Consider the following 26586-nt stretch of genomic DNA (forward strand, 5'->3'; position numbering starts at 1 on the left):
TGTTATTGTCAAGCAATGAGAGTAGCTAGTTCAAGTTCAATGTCTGGAAGTCATTAGAGGACACTGGGGGCCATATCGGAGAAGGCAATGGCACCCCACTCCAGTACTCTTGCCTGGAAAATCCATGGACAGAGGAGTCTGGTAGGCTGCAGTACATGGGGTCACTAAGAGTCGGGAACGACTGAGCGACTTCCCTTTCACTTTTCACTTTCATGCATTGGAGAAGGAAATGGCAACCCACTCCAGTGTTCTTGCCTGGAGAATCCCAGGGACGGGGAAGCCTGGTGGGCTGCCGTCTCTGGGGTCGCACAGAGTCGGACACGACTGAAGCGACTTCGCAGCAGCAGCAGCAGAGGGCCATATCTAAGGTACCTTGGAACCAAAGCAAAGTCAGAGAGCACAGCCCCAAGGAAGCCCTGAGGACTTCTTCTGAATGGCATCTTTCTAACACAACAGGGCTGCCTTTGTATATTTTAATCTAGAGAAACTCCAGGGCTGATTAATAACCATCAGCATTAGGCATGCATCTCCAGAAAGAAACCTAAATTTTTATATTTCATAAAGTTTGAGAAGTAAGAGTAAATGGTAAAGGGACTCATGGCAAATATACTTAATTTTAAAGAAGATATTATAATTATAAAGTAGATCTTTATCCCCTGAAAATTTCTAGGACAGATTATAAAATGGTTTGTGAACTCTTAGAAAAATAAACAGTGATCATTAGGACCCAACATGGGATAACTCGCATAAAAGTGAAGTGAAAGTGAAAGTCATGTGGTCATGTCCAACCTTTTGTGACCCCATGGACCATAGCTCACCAAGCAAGAATACTGGAATGGGTTGCCATTCCCTTCTTCAGGGGATCTCCCTGACCCAGGGATCGAACCTGGGTATCATGCATTGAAGGCAGATTCTTTACTGGCTGAGCCACTAGGGAAGCCTAACAAATACTTAATGAGCAGAGAGGGAGACTCATGGGGAGATTCCTTACATGGGGCTTGCCCTTTCTAATAGCAGCATAGAAACATTATTTCTTCCAGTGGAGAGTAGATCTCAATAGACTATGGCTACATCTATTGTCTTTAAGCAAAATATTACTAAGTCTGTGTGTTCCTTCCCAAATAAACGGGTGTATCTATAACAAGGCAGGAGAACCCAGGTCTGCAAACCTCCTGTTTCATTAAGTCCTTTATTTAAAATTCATGTGGGAGGAGACATGGGTACGCCTGTGGCTGATTCATGTTGCCGTTTGGTAGAAACCAATGCAATACTGTAAAGCAATTATCCTTCAATTAAAAACAAATAAAAAACCAAAATTCATGATTGCTTTCTTTTGATATTTCTCTTTAAAAATGATAGAGCAATACCTCACTTAGTATCCAAAACAAAAGAAAATTATAAGTGAATGCTTCCCTCGCTTGCAATTTCTTTCACGGAAAAAGCAGTATGAATATAAGGAAACAGAATGAATACACACATACAGCTGTCCCTGTATGGGGCTTGATTGTAGGCTGCAGGCTATATATCTTTCTGAATTACCTACTTTTAACCAAGAAAGCAATGCCATTTTACAGGACCCAGACCATCTGGACCGTTGTAGAATTACACATTTAGAGAGCAGGAAAAATACTAGCAACAAAGGTGTAGAACTAAGCATTTTTAGGGCATAAGAGAAGAGGGAAGCGTTTTGACTAGGCTCTCCCAATGTCCTGAAATTTCCATTTCATCAAAAGGAAGCAAAGTACAATGCTTCACCAAGAAGTGCATCATCCCCAGTTTTTATAATTATATATAATGTAATTCTATAATATATATAATTTTTAAAATAATTTTATAATACTTATAGTTACACTGTTTTATAATACCTCCTCTATATTATTTAGACCTGGGTTAAATGTGGGAATAGAAAAGACTACAAAATCTCTGTTCTAATGGATCTTACAGTCTAGGGGACAGATTAAATAATTAACAATAATTAATAGTAAACAAATTAAATAATTCCTCAAGCATCTTTATTAATTATAGTTGTGACAATTACTAGACACAGGGTGCTATTAATGGAACAGAGATACCTGTCCTAGATAAGGGGAGAAGTGGGACAGGAAAGGTATTCGAGGAAGAAATGTTTAAAATAAGACCTTAAGAAGAGTAGGTAATACCTTGCAAGGAAGATAGAGTCAGAGAATCCAGGCAGAGGAAACATATGGTAAAGTTCTGGGGCATGAAGGAGTATCAAGTGTTGGAGGAACAGAAACAAGAAAATAAAGTGACTTGAGTGCAGAGATGAAGGGCTCAGTACTACATGTGAAGCTGGAGAACCTAGGTAGGGACCAAATCATGAAGGCCCTTCAGGCCACAGTAAAAATTTAAGCACTGATCCAATATGACCAGTTATGACAGACTAAACTCACTTTTAAAATTAATGTTACTAGAGTGAGGCAATTAGAAAATTTATGTTTACATAGGGGTTAGATAAACCTGTAAGTTCATAACTAAATGAAGAGTCATACCCAGGAAGATTAACAGAAATCTGAAGCATAGACTCTGTTCAGTTCAGTTCAGTTCAGCTGCTCAGTCGCGTCCGACTCTTTGCGACCCCATGAATCGCAGCACGCCAGGCCTCCCTGTCCATCACCAACTCCCGGAGTTCATTCAGACTCATGTCCATCGACTCAGTGATGCAATCCAGCCATCTCATCCTCTGTCATCCCCTTCTCCTCTTGCCCCCAATCCCTCCCAGCAGCAGAGTCTTTTCCAATGAGTCAACTCTTCACATGAAGTGGCCAAAGCACTGGAGTTTCAGCCTTAGCATCATTCCTTCCAAAGAAATCCCAGGGCTGATCTCCTTCAGAATGGACTGGTTGGATCTCCTTGCAGTCCAAGGGACTCTCAAGAGTCTTCTCCAACACCACAGTTCAAAAGCATCAATTCTTCAGCGCTCAGCCTTCTTCACAATCCAACTCTCACATCCATACATGACCACAGGAAAAACCATAGTCTTGACTAGACGGACCTTAGTTGGCAAAGTAATGTCTCTGCTTTTGAATATTCTATCTAGGTTGGTCATAACTTTCCTTCCAAGGAGTAAGCGTCTTTTAATTTCATGGCTGCAGTCACCATCTGCAGTGATTTTGGAGCCCCAAAAAATAAAGTCTGACACTGTTTCCCCATCTATTTCCCATGAAGTGATGGGACCAGATGCCATGATCTTCGTTTTCTGAATGTTGAGCTTTAAGCCAACTTTTTCACTCTCCACTTTCACTTTCATCAAGAGGCTTTTGAGTTCCTCTTCACTTTCTGCTATAAGGGTGGTGTCATCTGCATATCTGAGGTTTTTGATATTTATCCTGGCAATCTTGATTCCAGCTTGTGTTTCCTCCAGTCCAGCGTTTCTCATGATGTACTCTGCATATAAGTTAAATAAGCAGGGTGACAATATACAGAATTGACGTACTCCTTTTCCTATTTGGAACCAGTCTGTTGTTCCTGGAATGTGAAGTCAAGTGGGCCTTAGAAAGCATCAGTACGAACAAAGCTAGTGGAGGTGATGGAATTCCAGTGGAGCTATTTCAAATCCTGAAAGATGATGCTGTGAAAGTGCTGCACTCAATATGCCAGCAAATTTGAAAACTCAGCAGTCGCCACAGGACTGGAAAAGGTCAGTTTTCATTCTGATCCCAAAGAAAGGCAATGCCAAAGAATGCTCAAACTACTGCACAATTGCACTCATCTCACATGCTAGTAAAGTAATGCTCAAAATTCTCCAAGCCAGGCTTCAGCAATACGTGAACCGTGAACTTCCTGATGTTCAAGCTGGTTTTAGAAAAGGCAGAGGAACCAGAGATCAAATTGCCAACATCTACTGGATGATGAAAAAAGCAAGAGAGTTCCAGGAAAACATCTATTTCTGCTTTATTGACTATGCCAAAGCCTTTGACTGTGTGGATTACAATAAACTGTGGAAAATTCTGAAAGAGATGGGAATACCAGACCACCTGACCTGCCTCTTGAGAAATCTGTATGCATGTCAGGAAGCAACAGTTAGAACTGGACATAGACTCCTAGCATGTTAAAGATCTCTGTCCCTAATTATTGCCTACTGGTGGCTCAGATGATAAAGAATCTGCCTGCAGTGCGGGATCCCTGGGTTGGGAACATTTCCTGGAGGAGGTCATGGCAATCCTCTCCAATAATCCTGCCTGGAGAATCCACATGGACAGAGAAACCTAGCAGGCTACAGTCCATGGGGTCGCAAAGAGTCGGACACAACTGAGTGGCTAAGCACAGCACATTTTAATCAATAATTTAGACAGTGAAAACAAAAATGAGAGAAATTGTTAATCCCAGGGTGACAGATTAAATATCTGAAAAATCTTATAAGGCTAACCTACTAAATAAAATTCTTATAAGTAGAAATTTAGTAGGTATCAATGTATAAAGTTGTGTTCACATATCTACAAAATCAGCAGTACAAGCACAGGGTGAGGAAGTAGCTTAGAAGCAAATTGTGAGCAAAAATTGAGGGATTTAGTTGCCTTTAAGTTCAATTTAGCTCAACAATATGATTTATGTAAAAGAAATAATTGTAGGTTAAATAATGACCTGAAGAAAAAGAGAAGGTAGGGCTACTCATCATTGACTGACCTGGAAAATCATGTACAATGTGGGGTCACAAGAAGAGGAATACAAAAAAACTAAACAGAACAGAGAAGAGCAACCAGGATGGTGAGAGGTCAGAGAAATAGTTGGAGAGATTGGAGATACTTAACCGGGAAAAGATTTAAGTCACACATGTTCAAATATTTGAAAGGCAGTCACAGATTGGGAATTAATCTGCATCATTAAACTCCAGAAGACAAAATCAAGACCGATGGTAAAAGTGTAAGAATAGATTTCAGTTAGCTATTCTATTTTTTAAATTAAATTATAGCTGTCAGAAATGGAAAAAAGCAGTGACATGATGGACATTTATTGGAGATGACTTAGAGGAAACCATGGCAAAGCGAGGCTTTGGTGATGACCAAAGAAGCTTCTGATGCTGATACCCAAAGTAAATCAATCAACAGCCCTTTGGAAGAAGATATCAAAAAATACAGTAATTTTCATTTGTTTTTACATTGTACAATGCATCTGGTAATGCATTTGCATCTCCAAGCTTTTAAAGTTCTGTGAAAAATGGCAAAATACTATTCAGAGTAGTGGAAAATCATTAAGCGACAGCACTGAGAACTACCAGCAAAAAGTGGTTAACAGTGGAAAATCTGTTGCAAATACAATTCAAAAAGGAATTTTTTAAATTTTAATTCACTCAGCCATTTAAAAAGTATTTTTCATCACTTACTACAACAAAGATCATATCTAGCATTATTATTTTAATATTAAATTTTCAAGGGTCTATTACATGCTCAGTCTTATTGTACATATTACAAGATTTTTAGAGGTTTTTTGTTTTGTTTACAATTAATGACAGATACACTATATTAAACATATATTATGACATATGGTACAGACATATGGTATCAAAAAAGTTATGATAAAGAGGTATTAGTAAACAAAATAGACTGGGATTTAAGTAATACTTTAAAACTTTGCAAACTGACACCTTGATTGAAGCTTTGTAAGAGATCCAGACAGAAGGCCCAGATAAACCGTGCCTGAATTCCTGACCCACAAAATCCATGACAAAATACATGTTTATTGCTTTAACTTGCTAAGTTTTGGGGTAATCTGCTATACAGCAATTGATAACTAATATCAATTGTAGTGGTCTTCCCTGGCTCAGATGGTAAAGAATCTGCCTGCCATGTGGTAAGACCTGAGTTCGATCCCTGAGTTGGAAAGATCCCCTGGAGAAGGGAATGGCAACCCACTCTAGTATTTTTTCCTGGAGAATTCCACGGACAGAGGAGCCTGGTAGGCTACAATCCATGAGGTCACAAAGAGTCAGACACAAGTGAGCAATTAACACATACCAATTTTGGTTAACGGAGAAGGTGATGGCACCCCACTCCAGTACTCTTGCCTGGAAAATCCCACAGACAGAGGAGCCTGGTAGGCTGCAGTCCATGGGGTCGCAAAGAGTTGGACACGACTGAGCAACTTCCCTTTCACTTTTCACTTTCATGCATTGGAGAAGGAAATGGTAACCCACTCCAGTGTTCTTGCCTGGAGAATCCCGGGAACGGGGGAGCCTGGTGGGCTGCTGTCTATGGGGTCACACAGAGTTGGACACGACCGAAGTGACTTAGCAACAGCAAATTTTGGTTAACAGATAGTGTTGTATAATCTATGATCAAGCAAAATATTTTTTGCCCTTCCCCAAATAAAAATTATACCTCCCATCTTATTCGTGTCAGGCCTAGTCCTATGACTTGCAGTGCCCTTCCCTGTGAAAGGATTATATATTCCCACACTGCTGAATTAAGGAGACAGCATGTGAATTGCAGGTGGCTAGACAGTAAAGAATCCGTCTGCAATGTGGGAGACCTGGGTTTGATCCCTGGTTCTGGAAGACTGCCTGGAGAGGGAATGACCACCCACACCAGTATTCCTGCCTAGGGAATTCTATGGACAGAGGAGACTGATGGACTACAGAACACAGAACGTGACTAACTAACATTGTCACTTTTTTCAACATGTGAAGTGCCTTGATGTAAGCTAGTAGAGGTGCAATCAACCCACAATGACATGTAGAATAAGTGAAAAATACACCTTTCCTTAAACTACCAAGTGTTTTGGAGTCGTTTGTTACTACACAGTCATATAATACACCCTGACTGATACAAATTGCTAAACTTTGAATAAATGGAGAAGAATAGAAAGATTACTGAGTGGGCATAAAATAATACAAGCAAAAGTAAGGAAGCTGGGCATTATATGAGTCGTTGCATGTCTACGACATAGAAGGGACTGATCTAGCTGGGATGGAAAGTGCCTACTGGGAGCTGTGAGACGTGGTGATTTAGTTGGATGGGTAAGGCAAGATCTTAAAATGTGTACTTAAAATTTGTCAGGTACAGAGTGTGCAGACTGTCTAGCCATGTCAAGTTTTGAGGGAAAAATGAAAAAGAGGGATATTTTAGGAAGATCAGTCTTTGGCAACACAGAGGACTGGAACTTCAGCTTCAGCATAAGTCCTCCCAATGAATATACAGGGTTGATTTCCTTTAGGATTGACTGGTTTGATCTCTTTGCAGTCCAAGTGACTTTCAAGTAGCTTCTCCAACACCACAGTTTGAAAGCATCAATTCTTAAGTGCTCAGCCTTCTTTATGGTTCAATTCTCACATCCATACATGACTACTGGAAAGACCTTTGTCAGCAAAGTGGTGTCTCTGCTTTTTAATATGCTCTCTAGATTTGTTGTAGCTTTCCTTCCAAGTAGCAAGTGTCTTAATTTCATGGCTGCAGTCACCATCGGCAGTGATTTTGGAGCCCAAAAATATAAAATCTGTCACTGCTTCCTCTTTTTCCCCTTCTATTTGCCATGAAGTGATGGGACCAGATGCCATGATCTTTGTTTTTTTAATAGGCCTTGGCAAACACCATTCTGCTATCTCTATGAATTTAGCTATTCTAGATATTTCAAATGTAAATGGAATCATGTAATATGGTACTTGTCTTATTTTTTAAACTTAGCATAATGTTTTAAAGGTTCATCCATGTTATAGAATTATCAGCACTTCATTCTTTTCATGGTTGAATAATATTCCATCATGTATTGTGGAATAATATATCACAATGTATTTCTGCATCCATCTTTTCAGATGTTTGGATGTTTTTGGATGTAGATGCTTGGTTTCCACCTTTTAGCTGTTATCTATAGTGCTACTATGAATATGCATGTACAGGTTAATGTTTGATTGTCTGTTTTTAATTCTTTTGGGGTATATACTTAGGAATAAAGTTGCAGTGTCATGGTAATTCTATGTTTACCTTTTGAAGGAACCACTAAATCATTTTCCAAAGTGGCTGAACCATTTCATGTTCCCAATGTCCAGAGTTTCCAATTTCTTCATCTTCACAAACTTAGTTTCCATTTTGTCTGTGTGTGATTTTATTTTATAGCCATTACTAGTTTATATAAAGTGTTACTTCATTGTAGGTTTGATTTGCATTTCCCTTATGACTAAGGATGTTGATGTGCTTCTTGGCTGTTTGTCTATATTCTTTGGGAAAATGTCTATTTAATTCCTTTCAGTTCAGTTCAATTGCTCATCTTTGCAACCCCATGAATTGCAGTAGGCCAGGCCTCCCTGTCCATCACTAACTCCCAGAGTCCACCCAAATCCATGTCTATTCAGTCGGTGATGCCATCCAACCATCTCATCCTCTGTCATCCCGTTCTCCTCCTGCCCTCAATCTTTCCCAGCATCAGGGTCTTTTCAAATGAGTCAGCTCTTCACATCAGGTGGCCAAAGTATTGGAGTTTCAGCTTCAACATCAGTCCTACCAATGAACACCCAGGATGATCTCATTTAGGATGGACTGGCTGGATGTCCTTGCAGTCCAAGGGACTCTCAAGAGTCTTCTCTAATACTACAGTTCAAAAGCATCAGTTCTTCGTCACTCAGCTTTCTTTATAGTCCAACACTCACATCTATACATGACTACTGGAAAAACCATAGCCTTGACTAGACGGACTTTTGTTGGCAAAGTAATGTCTCTGCTTTTGAGTATGCTATCTAGGTTGGTCATAACTTTCCTTCCAAGGAGTAAGCGTCTTTTAATTTCATGGCTGCAATCATCATCTGCAGTGATTTTGGAGCCCAGAAAAATAAAGTCAGCCACTGTTTCCCCATATATTTGCCATGAAGTGATGTTGTTTGTCTTTTTGTTGTTGAGTCTGAGTTCTTTATATATTATGGATATTTAACTGGATCAGACACATGGGTCAAAAATATTTTCTCTCAATCTTGATGGTTGTCTTTTCACTTTCTTAACAGTGTCTTCTGATACACAATTTCTTTTTAAATTTGAAGACATCCAATTTACCTATTTCTTTCTTTTGTTTCCCATACTTTTGGTGTCATGTCAAAGAATACATTGCTAAATCCAAGGTTAGGCAGATTTATTTCTTCATCTTCTTGGAAAAGTCTTATACTTTTAGCTATGATATTTAGATCATTGATCCATTTTCAGTTTTTTTTTTTTTTTTTTTTTTTGGTAAATGGTTCTATGTAGGGGTCCAACCTCAGTCTTTTATATGTGGATATACAGTCTTGCCACCACCATTTGTTGAAGAGATCATTGCATGGTCTTGACATCCTTTAGAAAGTCAACTGGCCATAAATGTATTGACTTTTATCTGCATTCTTAATTCTATTCCATTGGTATATACATCTCTGCTTATGCCAGCACCACACTGTTTTAATTACTGTAGCTTTACTTATGGTATATATTAAAATTGGGAAATATCAGTCTCCCAAATGCAAGAAGTTTATCAAACTCAAGATTAAGGGCACAATTCTCCATAAGAATGTGCTCACTCTGACCAGCTACCTACAAATTCTAGGGTTTTCATTACCACCTTAGGTTCAATATTTTGAACCTCTCATTTTATGAGAATGTCTCATAAAACTCAGGAAATTGCTGTACTTAGGAGACCAAGTTGGTTAGGAACCCTGAGAAATATATAAGAAGTAAAGAACCCAAAAGTATTGAGACTTATGGAGGGGCCTGGACTGGGTGGCTTCATGCTTTGATGATGCTGTAATCAGCAAGGACTATGTGGGGGTTCTGTTTGCTTGCTTGCTTTTCAACCTCGATGGTTTCTGGAAACTTATACTGGGTCATGTAGCTGAATTTTTGGTTTTATATTTGTGCTCTTACTGAAGGAACTATACATGGAGAATAAGGAGGTTGACCTAAAATTTTTAATAACCAAGAACTGCATAGAATTTTGAGCTTGATGGGTTATAGCATTTAAATGCAGCTGGGATAATTTCTACCAAACTTAGCCTTCAGAAAATGCTAGCCCAAGGCAGGGGTGGGGGTAACTGCTTTAGTATAGTAAGGGGTGCTATCTATGCAGGCCCTGGCACCCCAAGCTGGTCATGCTTGCCTTACTGTACAGGCTGTAGCCACTGACACTGAACCATGCAGAGAACGTCACCTGATGCTGCGGGTAAATCTGAGATTGGGATTAGATCATGTTAGGCATCAGAAGGCAGAACAATACTTGCTGCTTTTCTGTGTCTTGCAACTAAATCTGCAGTCAGGACTTTAAAATACAGTGGCACCTGGGTTCAAGACATGCTAGAACCCAATGAAGGTCTATCATTAAATGGAAACCTGGGTTCGATTCCTGAATCTGGAAGATCCCTTGGAGAAGAAAATGGCTACCCACTCCAGTATTCTTGCCTGAAGAATTCCATGGACAGAGGAGCCTGGCAGTCTACAGTCCATGGGGTTGCAAAGACTCCGATATGACTGAGCAACTAACACTATTACTACTACTACCAGGCCTAGATAGGAAACACTAGGCCCCATGCCTCAAATTCTATTCTCCATTATGTTATTTTGTCATTATTATTTTCAAATATTTATTTATTTGGCTGCACCAGGTCTTCGTTGCATCATTCAAACTCTTAGTTGAGACGTGTAGGATCTAATACCCCAACCAGGGATTGAACTGGGGCCTCCTGCATTGGGACCACGGAGTCTTACCACCAGAGAAGTCCCTCCATGACGTTATTTTAAAATGCATTCTGGGTCAAAAAGGCACTGTGGATGAGCTAACATTAGATTTTCATGTGGCTTATCCACAAGCTTTTAAAGTAAACTCCACGAATTCAGGTAGACTCTAAGTTTATCACATAAATTTCGACCATGATTCTAATTGTCGGAAACCCAAGCTGTGGCTTCATATATAGAAAAGTGGTAGATTTGTTATAAAAAGAATGCTGTTTCTTCTCTGATTAAAGTAGTGAAACAACTAGAAGAAACTATTAAAAACCTATGAATCAAATTTGTTAAAGGAATCAAAAAGAAAATAAAGTGGTTTTAAAATATGCTTCAATCTTACAATCAGAAAATAACAGTGTATGCATGAAAATAAATAAGACAGCTTATTTAGCTCAAGGAGGAAAAAAATTTCCTTAGATTAAGTTAAACATCTGATCTGAGAACACACATTTTACAGATACGAAGACAAAAACTGAATCATGAAGGTGCGAGGGTACAGGAGGTACTTTCAACTCTAACTACTCTTAAAGAAGTTATTATTAAAGGAGTATATATTTTAATTATTACAAAATCAGAAGTAGGAAATGGAGCCCCAGTGAAACCCAACAAAGAAATCACAGAGACATCAGAGAGCAAATCTTCTCTAGAGAACAAATCCCCAGCGAAGGCAGAATCCTGAATATTATTAAGAGGGGGCATGTCAGTTACAGATAAATTGATAGTATGAGCAACTGGAGAATCTCTTACGAGGACAGAACAGTTACACAAAGAGTACCTATAAAATCTAAACAAATTGGAGAGGAGAATACAAGGAAGATTACATAAAGCACTCCAAAGAAAGTATTTAATGAACTCCAAAAAATTATGTGCCTAAAATTAAGAAAAGGCAAAGGCAAAATGAATTACGTCACAGGAGATTCAGGCAGAGTAATAATAGACCAAGGAGTCCAATCAAGATCTAAATTAGATGTTGAACTGTGGGAAAATACATCCTGGTAGGATTATTTAACTCAGTAAGGTGAAAATGGATAAGACTGGTTTTAACAAAGGATGCTATTGACAAACTTGGAACTTATTGACTTCATATCTCTCACCATGAGAGACCCTGCAAGGAAAAAAAGCTAGAGAAATACATTAGAAAAACACAAGTATGGGCCAGAAAGCAAAAGGAAAGTAAGAGAAAAGAAAAAAACTCAACTTCTGCAAACTATGCTGCCCCAATCTGTTACAGAAGGGAATTTTTCTGAAAGGAACGGTAATATAGTAAAGACAAACCCCAGAGGCAAATCCCAAACACTGAAGCAGATGAGGACAGAAACATAAACTCAAGACCAGGAGCATTCAAAACCTGAGGAAAAACCACGTCTTCAGGAGGAAGTGGCAGTAGTGTCACGGTCGTCACTGGGCACGTAACACACGGGCCTCAGAAACACAAACAGTTGCATCAATTCAGAAATCCACTGAAAGTTACTCTCCAGTTGGAACTGATGTGGAGATAAGGGGGCAGCCATGCCCATCGAAGAAGTTTCTTAGGCTTTGACAGCTCCATAGCCAGAGGTCAGTACAGCAGCCACTGGGACCCAGGATTGAAATGACTGCTCCCAGAGCAAGGTGGGTGCTGTGCCACCAGCTAGAGCCTACCCTTTGCTCAGCATGGGGTCTGGAAACACAGGACTCAGAGAGAAAAGAATATTAAGATGTCTGGAATATTCTACAAAGGCAAATAACGGAAGAGTTATTTTCATAAATTGAACAAGTATGACGGAGGCCACCACTAACATAAATTTCTAAATGTTCCAAGAATGCAACATTCTCAGTACCCTCTTCCAGAATAAAAATAACAGCAATAATGATGATAATGTTCTACAGCACTTACCAAGTGTCAGGCACGTGTTCTAAGAACTCTAAGTAGACCTCATTTAATTCTTACAACAATCTATTAAAGTAAATATGATAATCCCTATCTTATAGATTAGGAGATTGACTCTCAGAGAAACTGAATAACCTGCTCAAGGTCATACAATAAGTGGCATAACTGAAATCTGAATTCTGGCTCCAAAATCAAAGCACTTAACTGACACTTCATAAAGCCTCTTTGAGAGAGAAGACAGTGTACAATGGTCAATTTCTCAAGAAAAATATTATAAATACATAATGCTTAAATAATGTTTCGGTGGGAAGCTGCTTCCCTTCGAGCTGTGTCACAGGTCATATACTCTGCTCAACAATAAAAATCGGCTGGCGCTTTGGCAAGTTTTACATGAACAATGGTTTCTCTTCTTTGCCTTCCTTCACTTAGTCTCTGCTATGGTCTTTGGCAACGGTCATGTGGGTGTGGATCATGCCAAACAGGAAACATCGTTTTGCTTGGAAAGACCATATGAGAAACTGGGGAAATGGATTCTATTCTGAATGTGCTGGGTGTCAGGCTAATGTGGTCATCTGTTGGTTCTGTGGGAAGCAGGGAACATGAGAAAGTTGGTGGAGACCCATTTCAACTTCTGAGGTCCTGAGGGGTGACACCCACTGCAGGAGCCCAGACGGTAGCTGCTGGAGGAACTCCAGCTCAAACCAGGCATCCAGAAGCCATCTGGCTGATACTGGAAAGCATAAAACAGGAAGGACTTCAGTTTCTTTGAATTTTAATTTCCAAAGTTTGAACTTTTATTGGATTTTAGCTCACAAAGGTAAGATTATTTGATTTTGGAATTCACTTCTCTGAAGACTTAAAATTTTTGGATTTTAACTTCTTTGGCATTTTATTCTTCGAATTTGATTTCTTTACAAAAATCTGATAATGCGCAAGAGTAAACATGCACATTGAGGGTCTGTTATTGGAATTCTGTGGTTGAAATATGTTAATTCTGTCATTTGATATCACTGTAGAATCTCTGAAGAATTTTTAAAGAATATATAGCTATTTTGGGCAGCTAACCTGAAGTAGGACATGGAACAGGAAATGAATGTTTAGTGTTTCATAGCATGACTTCGAAGCCAACTTAATGTACTATTCTAACTCATTTCAGAATCTTCTAGGGTACATTTCATACTACCCACCATGATCTATAAAGATCCACAAAGTAGTGGGGAGGAGTGGCTTGGTTATTGGAATAGTAGCATCAGAAAGGTCCTAAGAGACTATGGCCTTTCTTAAGAGGAAGAATGACTCCATTCATTCACCATGATGCAATAATTAAGTTGAGAGAAGTTAGTAAGTTAAGAGAACAAAAGGTTGGGGAATGTTAAGGGGAATAAGAGTCTTAAACAACTTAAAATTTCTTAAACAACTTCATCAAAATCTAATACTATCTACATGTGTTCTGCCACTACCAAGCACTTCTATGACCCAAGTAGCTCATATATGACTGGTAAATAGGGTAATGATGTCAGCAAGATAAAGTTTGGTAGGTGAATACATGCTTTTTTCCTAGGCAATGGAGACCAACAGAGTAGGAGTGGAACTCAGTCCTTTAGCAGGGAAGATAAAAGATATCAGCTTGGCTGTTGCACTGGCACTCCCTTCCCAGAAAGGTGCACCCTCTGCCTTGCATGACTCTGTGGGAGTTTTGCTTCCTCCTGTGGCTTCTTTAAAGAAATCCCACTGACTTAGGCCTCCAATTGACTTTCACCTGCACTCTCACATTCTACTGTTTCTGTGCAGCTTTACTATCTTCTGCAGAACTCTGAGATGACTACCCAGACTGTTCATATTATCTCCTAAGTTAGTAATTCTTATTTTAGATAGTGTTCCAGTTTTAAAAGTATATAGACTTTGAATGGTCTTCCTCAAACCTATTTTTCTCACAGCCCTGTTATTTTTGAGGGTGTAATTTTGCAGAATGCATTTCTCACACTTATTTCATGCTCTAGTAGAAACGCTGTACTAGTAATGTTGACCATATATAGGAATACAGCATCTTTACACAGTGAGTAGTTCTCTTCCTCTCTCAAAAGAATAGATCAACATAGGAAACACAACTTAAGAGCTTTTCCACATAGAACAAAGTAAATGTCTTTGCTAAAATCTTCTATGGTTTAGAAATTTGACCATTTGCAAATCCTATGGGATTTTGAAGGTTTTATTAGACTTGGAAAAGTAAAAAAAAAAAATGGTTTAATGTCATGTCAAATGTGCGAATTTCTCATAGCATAGGAGGAACACCTGAAAGGAAAACACCTATATTTACCAGTATATCTAATGCCAAAAAAGAAGCAACAGTTAGGAGAAATTTTTTTGTTTTGTACATCTGTTACTTTTCGCTCTTGATGCCCATTACACTCCTAATTTGTGCTTAAAATAAAATATAATTTCTATGATATTAATATTAAACATCATTAAGTGACTTTTTCTGATCTGATACTGAGCAAGCAATCAAAAGAAAGTCATACATAAAATCAGAATGTTGGCATTTATTTAAAGAAAAAGAGAGCTTTATATAACACTTGACCCTTTCCAAGTTAAAAGTTCAGAAAACTATCAGACATAAAAGTTTTTAGGGACCTCAATCACTTGATGCACAAAATCATACTAACAAACAAAGAAAAAAGAAACGCAAAAACCTAATGTTAAGTGACTAGGGTGCTGCAGACTGGAAGTTCCTCCAACAGGATTAGCTTCTTTAAGTATTTTAAGTCCAGTGAACTTGTTATGCTTCCACATGTTAGTAGTTGCATAGGCTAATTTCAGCTGGCATAAGCTTTTATAAGTATGCAAAACCACGGGGCAAGGCATGCATTAAAATGTGATAATAACACACTTCTGGGACACATGAAGCATGAGGCACGAATCTGAACGCCCCTGGCAGCCATGAAGTCTCACTCCTTGGAGTCAGAACTTTTCTGTTTTGATAATTCTGTTATACCACATTTGGGATGGGGAAAAAAAATCAACTATCTAAATTTAAACTGTTATCTTAACCAGGGTTTCTTAGAGTTTCAACTCTAGCAATTTACTCAAATACAATTTTTTAATTCCAGGTGAGCTGGAAATTACTCAAAGCAAGATAGGATCTTAAGAAAAAGTGTTCTTTATTTTCTTAATGAAAATTGAAGAGCAATTATGTAGTATTGTTTATCCTAGAAAATTTAACCAGTGCGATGAGGTAGGGGCCAAAAATGTAAGAAGGAAGAGATCAACTTTAATAATGTTACTCTCCCAATTCCCCTGGAAAAAAAAACGTAAGGAGGAATTTCTTGTGTTACTTATGTCTTAGAGGTAAATAGCTAATGCTTCTAGATAGTAATGGGTAAGTGTCTACAAGTGCCTTGAAATCCTTAGAAGAAAACTCCTAATAAAATGAAAAATAATTCTTATACCTAACATGAATGTTAAAAAATAACCAAGAAAAATAGATTTAATTTCTAATACACACTCATATATAAATATATGACACTTAGCAAAAAAATTTAAGAGTTATAAATAAGTATCAAACTATCACAGTGATCACTCAATAGGATTCATTAAGGATGATAAAGCTAGGAAAGTTTGCTTTTATACAATAAAAGCAAGGATAATGGAAACAAATGGGAGTCTCCAGTGTAGCTATATCCTAAAATCACATCTTTCTGGATCTAGCCTTGCAGTTAAGTATGCCACTTACGATTTTGGCCATCTTCAGATATGTGAACTCAAGGTTTAAATGAAGTGATAGAACTGTAAAGTAGCATACTGAATAGTGTAACTGTGGCACTGTTAAAGGAATACTAACTACTATTAAAGAAATAAAAAGTAAAATTTTTAAACAGTAAAAGTAAAACAGTAAAGTAATAATTGTTGCTGCTGCTGCTGCTAAGTCTCTTCAGTCGTGTCTGACTCTGTTACTGACAGTAATTTAATGATAGTACAAATTTGGAATCAAGTATTTTTGCTTTCAAAGAATGGCAAATCAGAGCCTTTAAAAATATAGAGGAAGATCTCTTATTTTGACAAACACAAACAATAAAATTGTTTTAAAGCATTTCATGACTTTTGAAAAACCTCTAGAAGTTAGCCAAAACATTAAAAAAAAAAATCTCTGAGCATACAGTAACACAATTCATCTTTCTCTTTTGAAAGCTATATATCATAGAAGTTGCTAAATATGAAAGTATATCAATTACTTTTGTCTATTAAGTATGGCTTGCTAAGGTTAAAATACCCATTATTTTTTTTTTAAATCTAAGCTTGTGCTCTGCTTAGATGAATGTTCATGACCCCTGAAAATTCATATGTTGAAATCTAATCCCCAATGTGATTGTATTTGAAAAGGATTAGGTCAAGGAGGTGGAGCCCTCATGAATGAATTAATGTCCTTATATAAAGCACCTCAGAAAGCATCCTTGTCCCTTCTACTATCTAAGGACAAAGTGAGAAGACAGCTGTCTATCAATCAGAAAAGGCCCCTTAACAGATACAGAATCTACCAATGTCTTGATCTTGGGCTTACTAATCTCCATACCTGTGAGAAATAAATGTTTATTTAAACCAGTTAGTCTATGGAATTTTAAACAGTACCCAAATGGACTAAAACATGCTGAAATAAAAGCTTCTCTAAACTTTAATAATCTTTCATGATTTCCCTTTCTATAAGAATGACATATTTATTCGTGTTATAATTAAGCTGGGTTTTACGTCTGTTTTCCTTTTAAAAGTACAAAGTAAAAACAAAATTATGTAAATGTCTTTTGAGATAGTATCACATAGTTTACAAACTCTTTGCCACTTACCTTTTGAAATCTCTTTGATTTTTCTGCCATATAAATCATAAAAATATCTGGCTGGTGAATTTAGATTCATTCTCATTGTGCAAATATCTAAAACCTACACAGAAAAAAAATACCTTAAAAATAATTTATCACAGTTAGCTCTAACAGAATTGAAAACACATTTAAAGTTCTTTCTCTACTATATGGCTATTTAAAATTATAAAATAAAATTAGATGATTTATCAAATGTTTCTAATATATGAAATAGAAAAAGACAGTTAAAATTGCTAATTCCAATTGTACTTTAAGCACACAAATATTAATAAAAAAGAGAAAGATGTAAGAAATATTAAAAATAATCACATATTTTTTCATAAATGGAAAAACTGTGGGAGACCTCTATATTTTTCCTGCTCTTTTCTATTAACATATTTTTCATTTATTTTACAATGGGAGGATATTATATTTTAGATTAGGTTTTAAGGTACTTTCTTTAGCTTTTAAATTCTTTCCAAGTGTCCTAAAATAAATTATAGGTTAAAGTGTCTGCCTGAAATGCGAGAGACCTGGGTTGAAGAAGGAAGTGGCAACCCACTCCAGTATTCTTGCTGGAGAATCCCATGGACGGAGGAGGCTGGTAGGCTACAGGCCACGGGGTTGCAAAGAGTCGGACAAGACTGAGTGACTTCACTTTCACTTTCAAAATAAATTATAAATATTATCTGATCACAGTTCACTTTGATAACTTACACTGTTTGGGTACTAAAAATGGAATTAATAAACTACATTTCAAGGTTTTCCATGAATCTGAGTTTGAAGAACTTCACTTTTTTAAAAAAATTTATTGGAGGATAGTTGCTTTACAATGTTGTTAGTTTCTGTTGCACAGCGAAGTGAATCAGCTGTATGTATACATGTATCTCCTCTTTTGGGGATTTCCTTCCTATTTAGGTCACCACACAGCAGAGTTCCCTATGCTATACAGTAACATTCTCATTAGTTATGAAGAACTTCACTTTTGATGGTTTCTAATACGCTAAAGTCCTTCTCTCTTTAATTTCTCAATGTGTTCTTGATATAGAAATAGCCCTTATAAAGGTGTAACAATCACCTTTCCAACACCAGGGAAGACTTAAACATGCATCAGTTGGAAAGAAAGCTCTACTCACAAGACAAGAAAAATTAAATTAACAGAAGGGAGTTGAGAGGTCTCAGGAACCTGAGGGCAGGCATTATGAGTCTTCAGGAAGTGACTCCCAAAACATGAAACTTACCACAATCATTTAAAAGTCCATAACACATTCCAAATCCAAACTAAATGTACTTATCTCTTCCAACCTTACTATTCATAGCTATGATATATTGCTTTTACATTACCAAGAACTGCTGAAGGACAATGTTCACTGTATGATTATATACCTTAAAATTTTTTCTAGTTACTGATAACGCTCTGCCTCCATTTCTGCCCACTTTTATCCTTATTTTAAAACTAGAGCTTGTAATACTAATCCAAGCTCAATCAACTCACTTTCTTTGTGACAACAGACATATTGAAACAGCTTAACACATTCAGTTCAGTCTCTCAGTCGTGTCTGACTCTTTGTGACCCCATGAACTGCAGCAGGCCAGGCCTCCATGTCCATCATCAACTCCTGGAGTTTACCCAAACTCATGTCCATTGAGTCAGTGATGCCATTTCAACCATCTCATCCTCTGTCGGCCCCTTCTCCCCTTGCCCTCAATCCTTCCCAGCATCGGGGTCTTTTCAAATGAATCAGTTCTTCATATCAGGTGGCCAAAATATTGGGAGTTTCAGCTTCAACATCAGTCCTTCCAATAAACACCCAGGACTGATCTCCTTTAGGATGGACTGGTTGGATCTCCTTGCAGTCCAAGGAACTCTTAAGAGTCTTCTCCAACACCACAGTTCAAAAGCATCAATTCTTCAGTGCTCAGCTTTCTTTACAGTCCAACTCTCACATCCATACATGACCACTGGAAAAACCATAGCCTTGACTAGATGGACCTTTGTTGGCAAAGTAATGTCTCTGCTTTTTAATATGCTGTCTAGGTTGGTCACAACTTTCCTTCCAAGGAGTAAGCGTCTTTTAATTTCATGGCTGCAATCACCATCTGCAGTGATTTTGGAGCCCCAAAAAATAAAGTCTGACACTGTTTCCACTGTTTCCCCATCTATTTCCCATGAAATGATGGGACCGGATGCCATGATCTTAGTTTTCTGAATGTTGAGCTTTAAGCCAACTTTTTCACTCTCCTCTTTCACCTTCATCAAGAGGCTCTTTAGTTCTTCACTTTCTGCCATAAGGGTGGTGTCATCTGCATATCTGAGGTTATTGATATTTCACCCGGCAACCTTGATTCCAGCTTGTGCTTCTTCCAGCCCAGCGTTTCTCATGATGTACTCTGCACATAAGCTAAATAAGCAGGGTGACAATATACAGCCTAGACGTACTCCTTTTCCTATTTGGAACCAGTCTGTTGTTCCATGTCCAGTTCTAACTGTTGCTTCCTGACCTGCATACAGGTTTCTCAAGAGGCAGGTCAGGTGGTGTGGTATTCCCATCTCTTGAAGAATTTTCCACAGTTTGTTGTGATCCACATAGTCAAAGGCTTTGGCATAGTCAATAAAGCAGAAATAGATGTTTTTCAGGAACTCTCTTGCTTTTTTGATGATCCAGCGGATGTTGGCAATTTGACCTCTGGTTCCTCTGCCTTTTCTAAAACCAGCTTAATGTGTATATAGAGGCAAAACTGTACTTCTCTTTCAGTCTGGAGAACAACTTTCAAACACCATGACTGATTTGGCTTATCATCCGAGTTGCTGTATCTAGTAATGTGTTGCACTTAAAAGGCAAATAATATTTAACCAATGAATTTAATTTGACAAACTAACCTTAACTGGATATATCAGAAATTCTCAGCCTTTATCTTAGCCTTAAACATGACCAATAATGTTGCCCCATGCCACGTACTCCCAAGGGTATTTACATGATTCTGTGTGTTTCTTATATCCTAGCTGCAATCCAGAACTTCAGGCAGTTTTTCAAAAACTATATATTGTTGCTGTCTCTCTCAAAACCAAGAAGAATGTTCATGATTAAAGATACAGTGATAGGAATAATCTTGAACCTTCTAATTTATGAGGGAAACAGTCACAACATCAGTGCTTTACCTAGTTGGATAACAAGGTACTTGCAATGTACTCACTTGCAGTGAGTGACTGTAAGCATTGTCATGTAGAGCAAATCCATTAACCTCAGTGTCACTACTTGACGTGTGTCAGTGGAGAACCAAGGCCGTGTGTCCTCATCAGTCAAACGCAAGGCTCCCTAACTTAGAATGGCCCCTACCTCTCTCTAGTCCACTTGCCCATACCTGGGACTGGTCCTTGCTACCCAAACAAATAAGGTAACAAGTGTGGCAATTCCAAACCTCACTCTTCCTGCCTTTCTTCCTAATCTCTTGGGTCAATTTCTTTAGTGACTACTACACACAAGTTAACCTAGGACTCCCATCCAATGGACTGAAACCTTTTTTAAAGATGCTCAGAAAGCAATATTCAAAAATGCAAGAGAGAAAAGAAACCGCAGTTTCTTCTGGAACTTGAGACAGAAAGGAGTGGAACATATAAACACTGGCATGGGATCGATCTATTTTTAGCAACTAACACAGTCTAACTAGAAAAATTCTTCTTTTCATCACTTTCTCCCATATGACTCTGTGCTCAAATATTATCCTTTTGCAATTACCACCACTACCTGCTTCATTGACAAAAATACTCAAAGGAGGTAATTCAGAATGCATTCTTCCATAGCCAGTCACCTTGAAAATTACTAAGAACCTATGTAAAAGTGACTCAGTCATGTCTGACTCTTTGCAACCCCATGGAGCCACCAGGCTCCTCTGTCCAGGGAATTCTCCAGGCAAGAATATTGGAGTGGGTTGCCATTCCCTTCTCCAGGGAATCTTCTTGATCCAGGGATCTCCTGCACTGAGATGGATTCTTTACCATCTGAGCCACCAGGGAAGCTCCTATAGCTGGTCTCATAAACCCTAAAATGATGCAACTCCCTCCTTAGGATACTCATGTTATTTCTCATGAACTCATGTTCATCTTTCCATTTGTTACATTTAGTTCTCAATTTCTTAAGATTTCAAATCTATTATTTAAAAGTGCAAGGAAGCCGTTTTGTACAAACCATATTCCCCAGTTACTAGTGGAGCTTCAAATATCTAAATATCCTCTAAAGTTTTATCATAATTTACCAATTAAGCTAAGCAAAATATGAACTATTTAAAGATAATCCCCTTTACTTCAACTAAAATAATGATGATTTTAAAATATTGCTGCCTTTGAGTTTTTAAAAAATTAGCCAAGTAAAATTACATGGCTTTTTAACTCAAGAGATTCTTCTCCTTTCATTGCTAAAACATCAGTAATAATGTTTGTGCAAGCCAAGTTTTAAGAGTTAAATGAGTTTTTAAATTGGCATTCAAAAATCAGATATATTAGAAATTAATAATGCATCAGCAAAACTGCCACTCTCTTACTTTCAAGATGAAAGATCTTTGCAGTGTTTAAGCATTGCCAACCTTCAGTAATCATTTCCTCATAGCAAATTAAAAGTGGTGTAAATTAGTATCAATATAAATTTCTGTCAAAAGTCCTAAAAGGAAGCCCCTATTTGTAAGGTCATTCTTGTAATTTAAAATATTTAACAGTGTTAGCTTGCTGTAATCTTAAGGTTAATTAAAATACCATTTCCACTAATCTGTAGCTGTTAAGCTTGTTAAAATATTACTTTTTTGATAATTTCTTATAGCTTAGGCTATAGAGAACTCTTCTGATACTAAAATCTAAAAACCACTACACTGTAAAACTAAACTCCTCTTGACAAGCACATGAGAAGAGATCTTCCACAAACTGTTTTTAGTTGAGTCCATCTGCTTATAGTTTGGGGAGTCACCTCCATGTCCAAGCATATCTGGCGCAGTCTGCAGCTGTTGGAATGGCCACCATAGAGGTGGTATGGTTTCATAGTCTAAAGTCTCTGAGTTTGGTTTAGTACTACCCAAAAGTGAGAGAGTGTGCTTAGCTCAACATAACCCTGGGCCACGGAGCTGAGTCTACACGCCATCAGATCCAACACTATTGACTTCCTCAAAGATGAAGAATCTTAATAGCTTTTTATGAGTCACTGCCCAGAAATGTAACCCCAGATTCAGCCCTCTACACACACCTCCTTCACAAGATCCTCCAGAGCAGGGGTCAGCACCCTACACACACCACGGGCCGATTCTGGCCACAGTCTGTTTCTGTATGGCTTGTAGGCTGAGAAGACTCTGCATGCTTTTAATTGTTAAAAAATAATCAAAAGAAGAATAACATTTTGTCACACTTTAATAATATATCATAGTATATGAAATTCATATTTCACTGCCCATAAATAAAGTTTTCCTGGAAAACAGCCATGGTGTTCATTTCTATGGCTGGTTGCACACTAAGTGTCAGAGCTGAGTGGTTGTAACAAAGACTTTATGGTATAGAAAATGAAGAATATTTGCTGTCAGACCCTTTACAGAAAAAGTATTCCTACTCTCAGTCTATTGCATTATCATTCACTTAAGGTTCTATCTATTCCTCTTTATACAGTATCCTCAACTCCTTCATCCATTTCTAAGACCTTTGCTTTGCACACTCTGAAAACTCTCCCCATGATAAACAAAAGTGATTAGACCATCAACCTCCTTTAAAAGAAAACAAGCTTTCCTCTGAGTTCTCTCAGTTTCTCAGAGTTCTCTCAAAAGCTAGGATTTTAGTCCCTTACTTCACACAACCTCAAATTTGTGAAGTGGTGTTACTTACAATGTTATTTCTTGGTTAATTTCTCCCCAACCTTCTTACTGAACAAACAAAACAAACAAATCACATAGATTTACAATGACTACCACATTGACAAATCCAAAGGACATTTTCTTCATGCTCATTTATTTCAATCTTTGAATAGCATTTGAGTTAACTTCCTCTTTCTTTAAATCCCTTTATTCCCTGAATTCTGAAATATGATAATCCACTAATTCTTTTCCTGCCTTTTTTTCTCATTACAGGTTCATCCTCCTCTACTCATTAATTGGAGTTCTTGAAGGTAGTCCTAGCCTTCTTCCTGCTTCACACTAAATTATCTCTTATGGCAATCTAATCAATGCTCCAATGTTTCATTTTCTATTTATACACTGACAACTTCCAAATTGGTATGCCTACCCCTGAAATTCTCTGAGCTTCAGACCAAATAATTACCTGTTCATTATCTCACTCAAACAGATCAAAGATCCCTCAAAGTCAACATGTCCAAGACTGAATCCCATCTCTTCTGCTTCAAGCCTAGTCTTCTTCTAGGCATAGGGAAAGATACCTCCTTCTATCTGGTTATGCAAACCAGAAACTGCAAAATCATCCTTGATACCTTTAACATCTCACTTCCCTTCAGACCATGTATCCAAGCTATTATCAGGGCCTGTTGATTTATCTTCTAAAAATCTTAACCATTTCCATTCCCATTCCTGAGGTCCAGGCTATTATCATCTGTCACTAGGACTCTGGCAATACTTAGCAAATAGTTTCCCTGCATCTCCCTGGCCCACCCAATCTGTCCTCCACTGAACACCAAAGTAATCTCTCCAAAAATAAATCCAGTACCCTTTCTTCCGCTCCTAACTAAAACATTTATATGACTTCTTACAGTTCTTTGGAAGAAAAAGGCAAAAATCTGTAACGTTTTTTACAGGCTACTCTCTCCCTCATAAGTTAAAATTTTAATTCATGGGATCTATCCTGCTCACCCTGCCATGGAATCTTTTCATATGCTGTGCTCTCTGCTTATCTCTTCTCAGAAGACCTCCCTGTCACCTATTTCATGTTAAATAATTTGATCATTTTATAAACACTTTTTCCATCACTAGACTCGTGGCTCAGACGGTAAAGTATCTACCTGAAATTCAGGAGACCTGGGTTTGATCCCTGGGTCAGGAAGATCCCCTGGAGAAGGAAATGGCAACCCACTCCAGTACTCTTGCCTAGAAAATCCCATGGATGGAGGAGCCTGGTAGGCTACAGTCCATAGGGTCACAAAGAGTCCGACACAACTGAGCAACTTTACTTTGAGGACAAGATCACGGTTTTTCACATCCTCAAATCCAGATGCTTGGCAGATTTATTCATAAAAATATCACAAATTAATGAATTAGTGAAAGCTAATATATGCCTAATTTAAAATCATTTCATCTTAAATTTACATTGTTATTAAAAGTCTGATAAAAGTAGCAAATAAAATTTCTGATCAATGCTATAAAATTATGCTGTAACTAAAGTATGTGTAATTCCAGAAAAACTATTTCAAATAAAACTAATTTTTTTTAGTATCAGAGCACTGAACCTGTACTCTCCTTAGAAAATAAATTAGAAAACCTCTTTACATTTGAAGTAATACTTTGAGTTGCCTACCCAATGTTCATTCTCCACCTCATCCTTGCTGTCCTGATTTTGAATAAGGGTTCACTCTTTCTCCTTTTGACTTGAGGAAGGCTATAATTATTTTGACTGGTATAAGTCAATTCTGGTGATCCCATGCTCCCTATCAGTGAATGGGAGTCCCTATCAGTCGTGTCTGACTCTGTGCAACCCCACAGACAGCAGCCCACCAGGCTCTGCCATCCCTGGGATTCTCCAGGCAAGACACTGGAGTGGGTTGCCATTGCCTTCTCCAGATCTGGGGATAGATACAATCTATTTCTAGCCAATGTGACACAAGAAGGGGCTTCTGGGAAACATTTCTTCACTCATAGTGAAGAGATGATCCTTTCTGCCTCTGGACAAATTGATACCAGTCTGTGCAGTGGCCATCCTGTTAACAATATATGAAAGAAAACAAAATCCAGAAAACTATAGAGAATATAACTGGAATCCTGTACTACTATGCATGAAGACTCCCTACCTCTGGATTTCTTGCTTCTTTTTTGCTTAAATCTGTTTGAGTATCTTCTACTATTTGCAGCTAAAGTCATCCTGCTGCTGCTGCTGCTAAGTCCCTTCAGTCGTGTCCGACTCTGTGCGACCCCAGAGACGGCAGCCCACCAGGCTCCCCCGTCCCTGGGATTCTCCAGGCAAGAACACTGGAGTGGGTTGCCATTTCCTTCTCCAATGCATGAAAGTGAAAAGTGAAAGGGAAGTCGCTCAGTTGTGTCCGACTCTTAGCGACCCCATGGACTACAGCCTACCAGGCTCCTCCATCCATGGGATTTTCCAGGCAAGAGTATTGGAGTGGGGTGCCATTGCCTTCTCCTAACCAATAGAAAAAAAAATTGACTCAATCTCCTCAAATGAGAAACATTGTTTCTGTCAACTCAGTGAGTATTATTAGCATGGCAAACAGATTGCAACAGTAATCACTATATAAACATAAGAAGCAAACTATTTAAGAACCCAAAGAAGAATTTAAGAAGAAATTTAGCAAGCTGTGAAAATGAACAGATAACTATGAAATTAATTCACTAATTTACTAAAAATATTTCACCTCTGGAAATTAATTCTACTTGCTCAGTAGAAGAGAACTACAATTTATCATAAATATTTTGAGAAAAGGAATCAGTTATTATACTTTGTTTGCTAACTGAAAAACTGTCAAATACATTACAAGTTTTTAATGAATTAACACATAATAAAATGTACTTGATAAGACTTTCTATTTAAGACAAACATTTTGCAATAACTTATAATAAATATTATAACCATTTTTTTAATCTGAAGATGCCAGGAAATTGACTGAATTTGCACCTGTTATTTACTTTTTGTTCTTACTAAGTATTAATAGCTAAAAGTGGTTGCATCATTTGGCATTCTCATCAGTCATCTGTGAGATTTCCAGTTATTTCAGATTTTCATCAACTCAGTATTGTCAGTCTTTTAATTTTACCGATTCTAACCAGCTGGATAGAAAAGACAGAGAAACCAGAGATCAAATTGCCAATATCCGTTGAATCATCAAAAAGTAAGAGACTTCCAGAAAAACATCTACTTTTGCTTTACTGACTACGCCAAAGCCTTTGACTGTGTGGATCACAACAAACAGTGGAAAATTCTTCAAGAGATGGGAATACCAGGCCACCTGACCTGCCTCTTGAAAAATCTGTATGCAGGTCA

At 37.9% G+C, this 26586-nt stretch overlaps 1 protein-coding gene across 6 annotated transcripts in view; it reads right to left on the minus strand.

Annotated features, from left to right (window-relative positions):
• DCDC1 (doublecortin domain containing 1) overlaps positions 1-26586 on the minus strand; it is a 472274-nt gene that overhangs the window by 370788 nt on the left and 74900 nt on the right. For 4 of the 6 annotated variants that reach the window (XM_086340926.1, XM_086340925.1, XM_086340928.1 and 1 more), the window contains one exon: positions 17391-17484. The exons of the other annotated variants lie outside the window; for them this stretch is intronic. In XM_086340926.1, coding sequence (XP_086197052.1) covers positions 17391-17484 — 94 coding nt within the window. The remainder of the gene's footprint in view (positions 1-17390; positions 17485-26586) is intronic. 6 annotated transcript variants of the gene reach the window in all.

The sequence above is a fragment of the Bos grunniens genome, chromosome 15, assembly GCF_055505025.1.
Source record: "Bos grunniens cultivar Pamir isolate PY7600 chromosome 15, Bosgru_T2T1.0, whole genome shotgun sequence".
NCBI classification, from domain to species: Eukaryota; Metazoa; Chordata; class Mammalia; order Artiodactyla; family Bovidae; genus Bos; species Bos grunniens.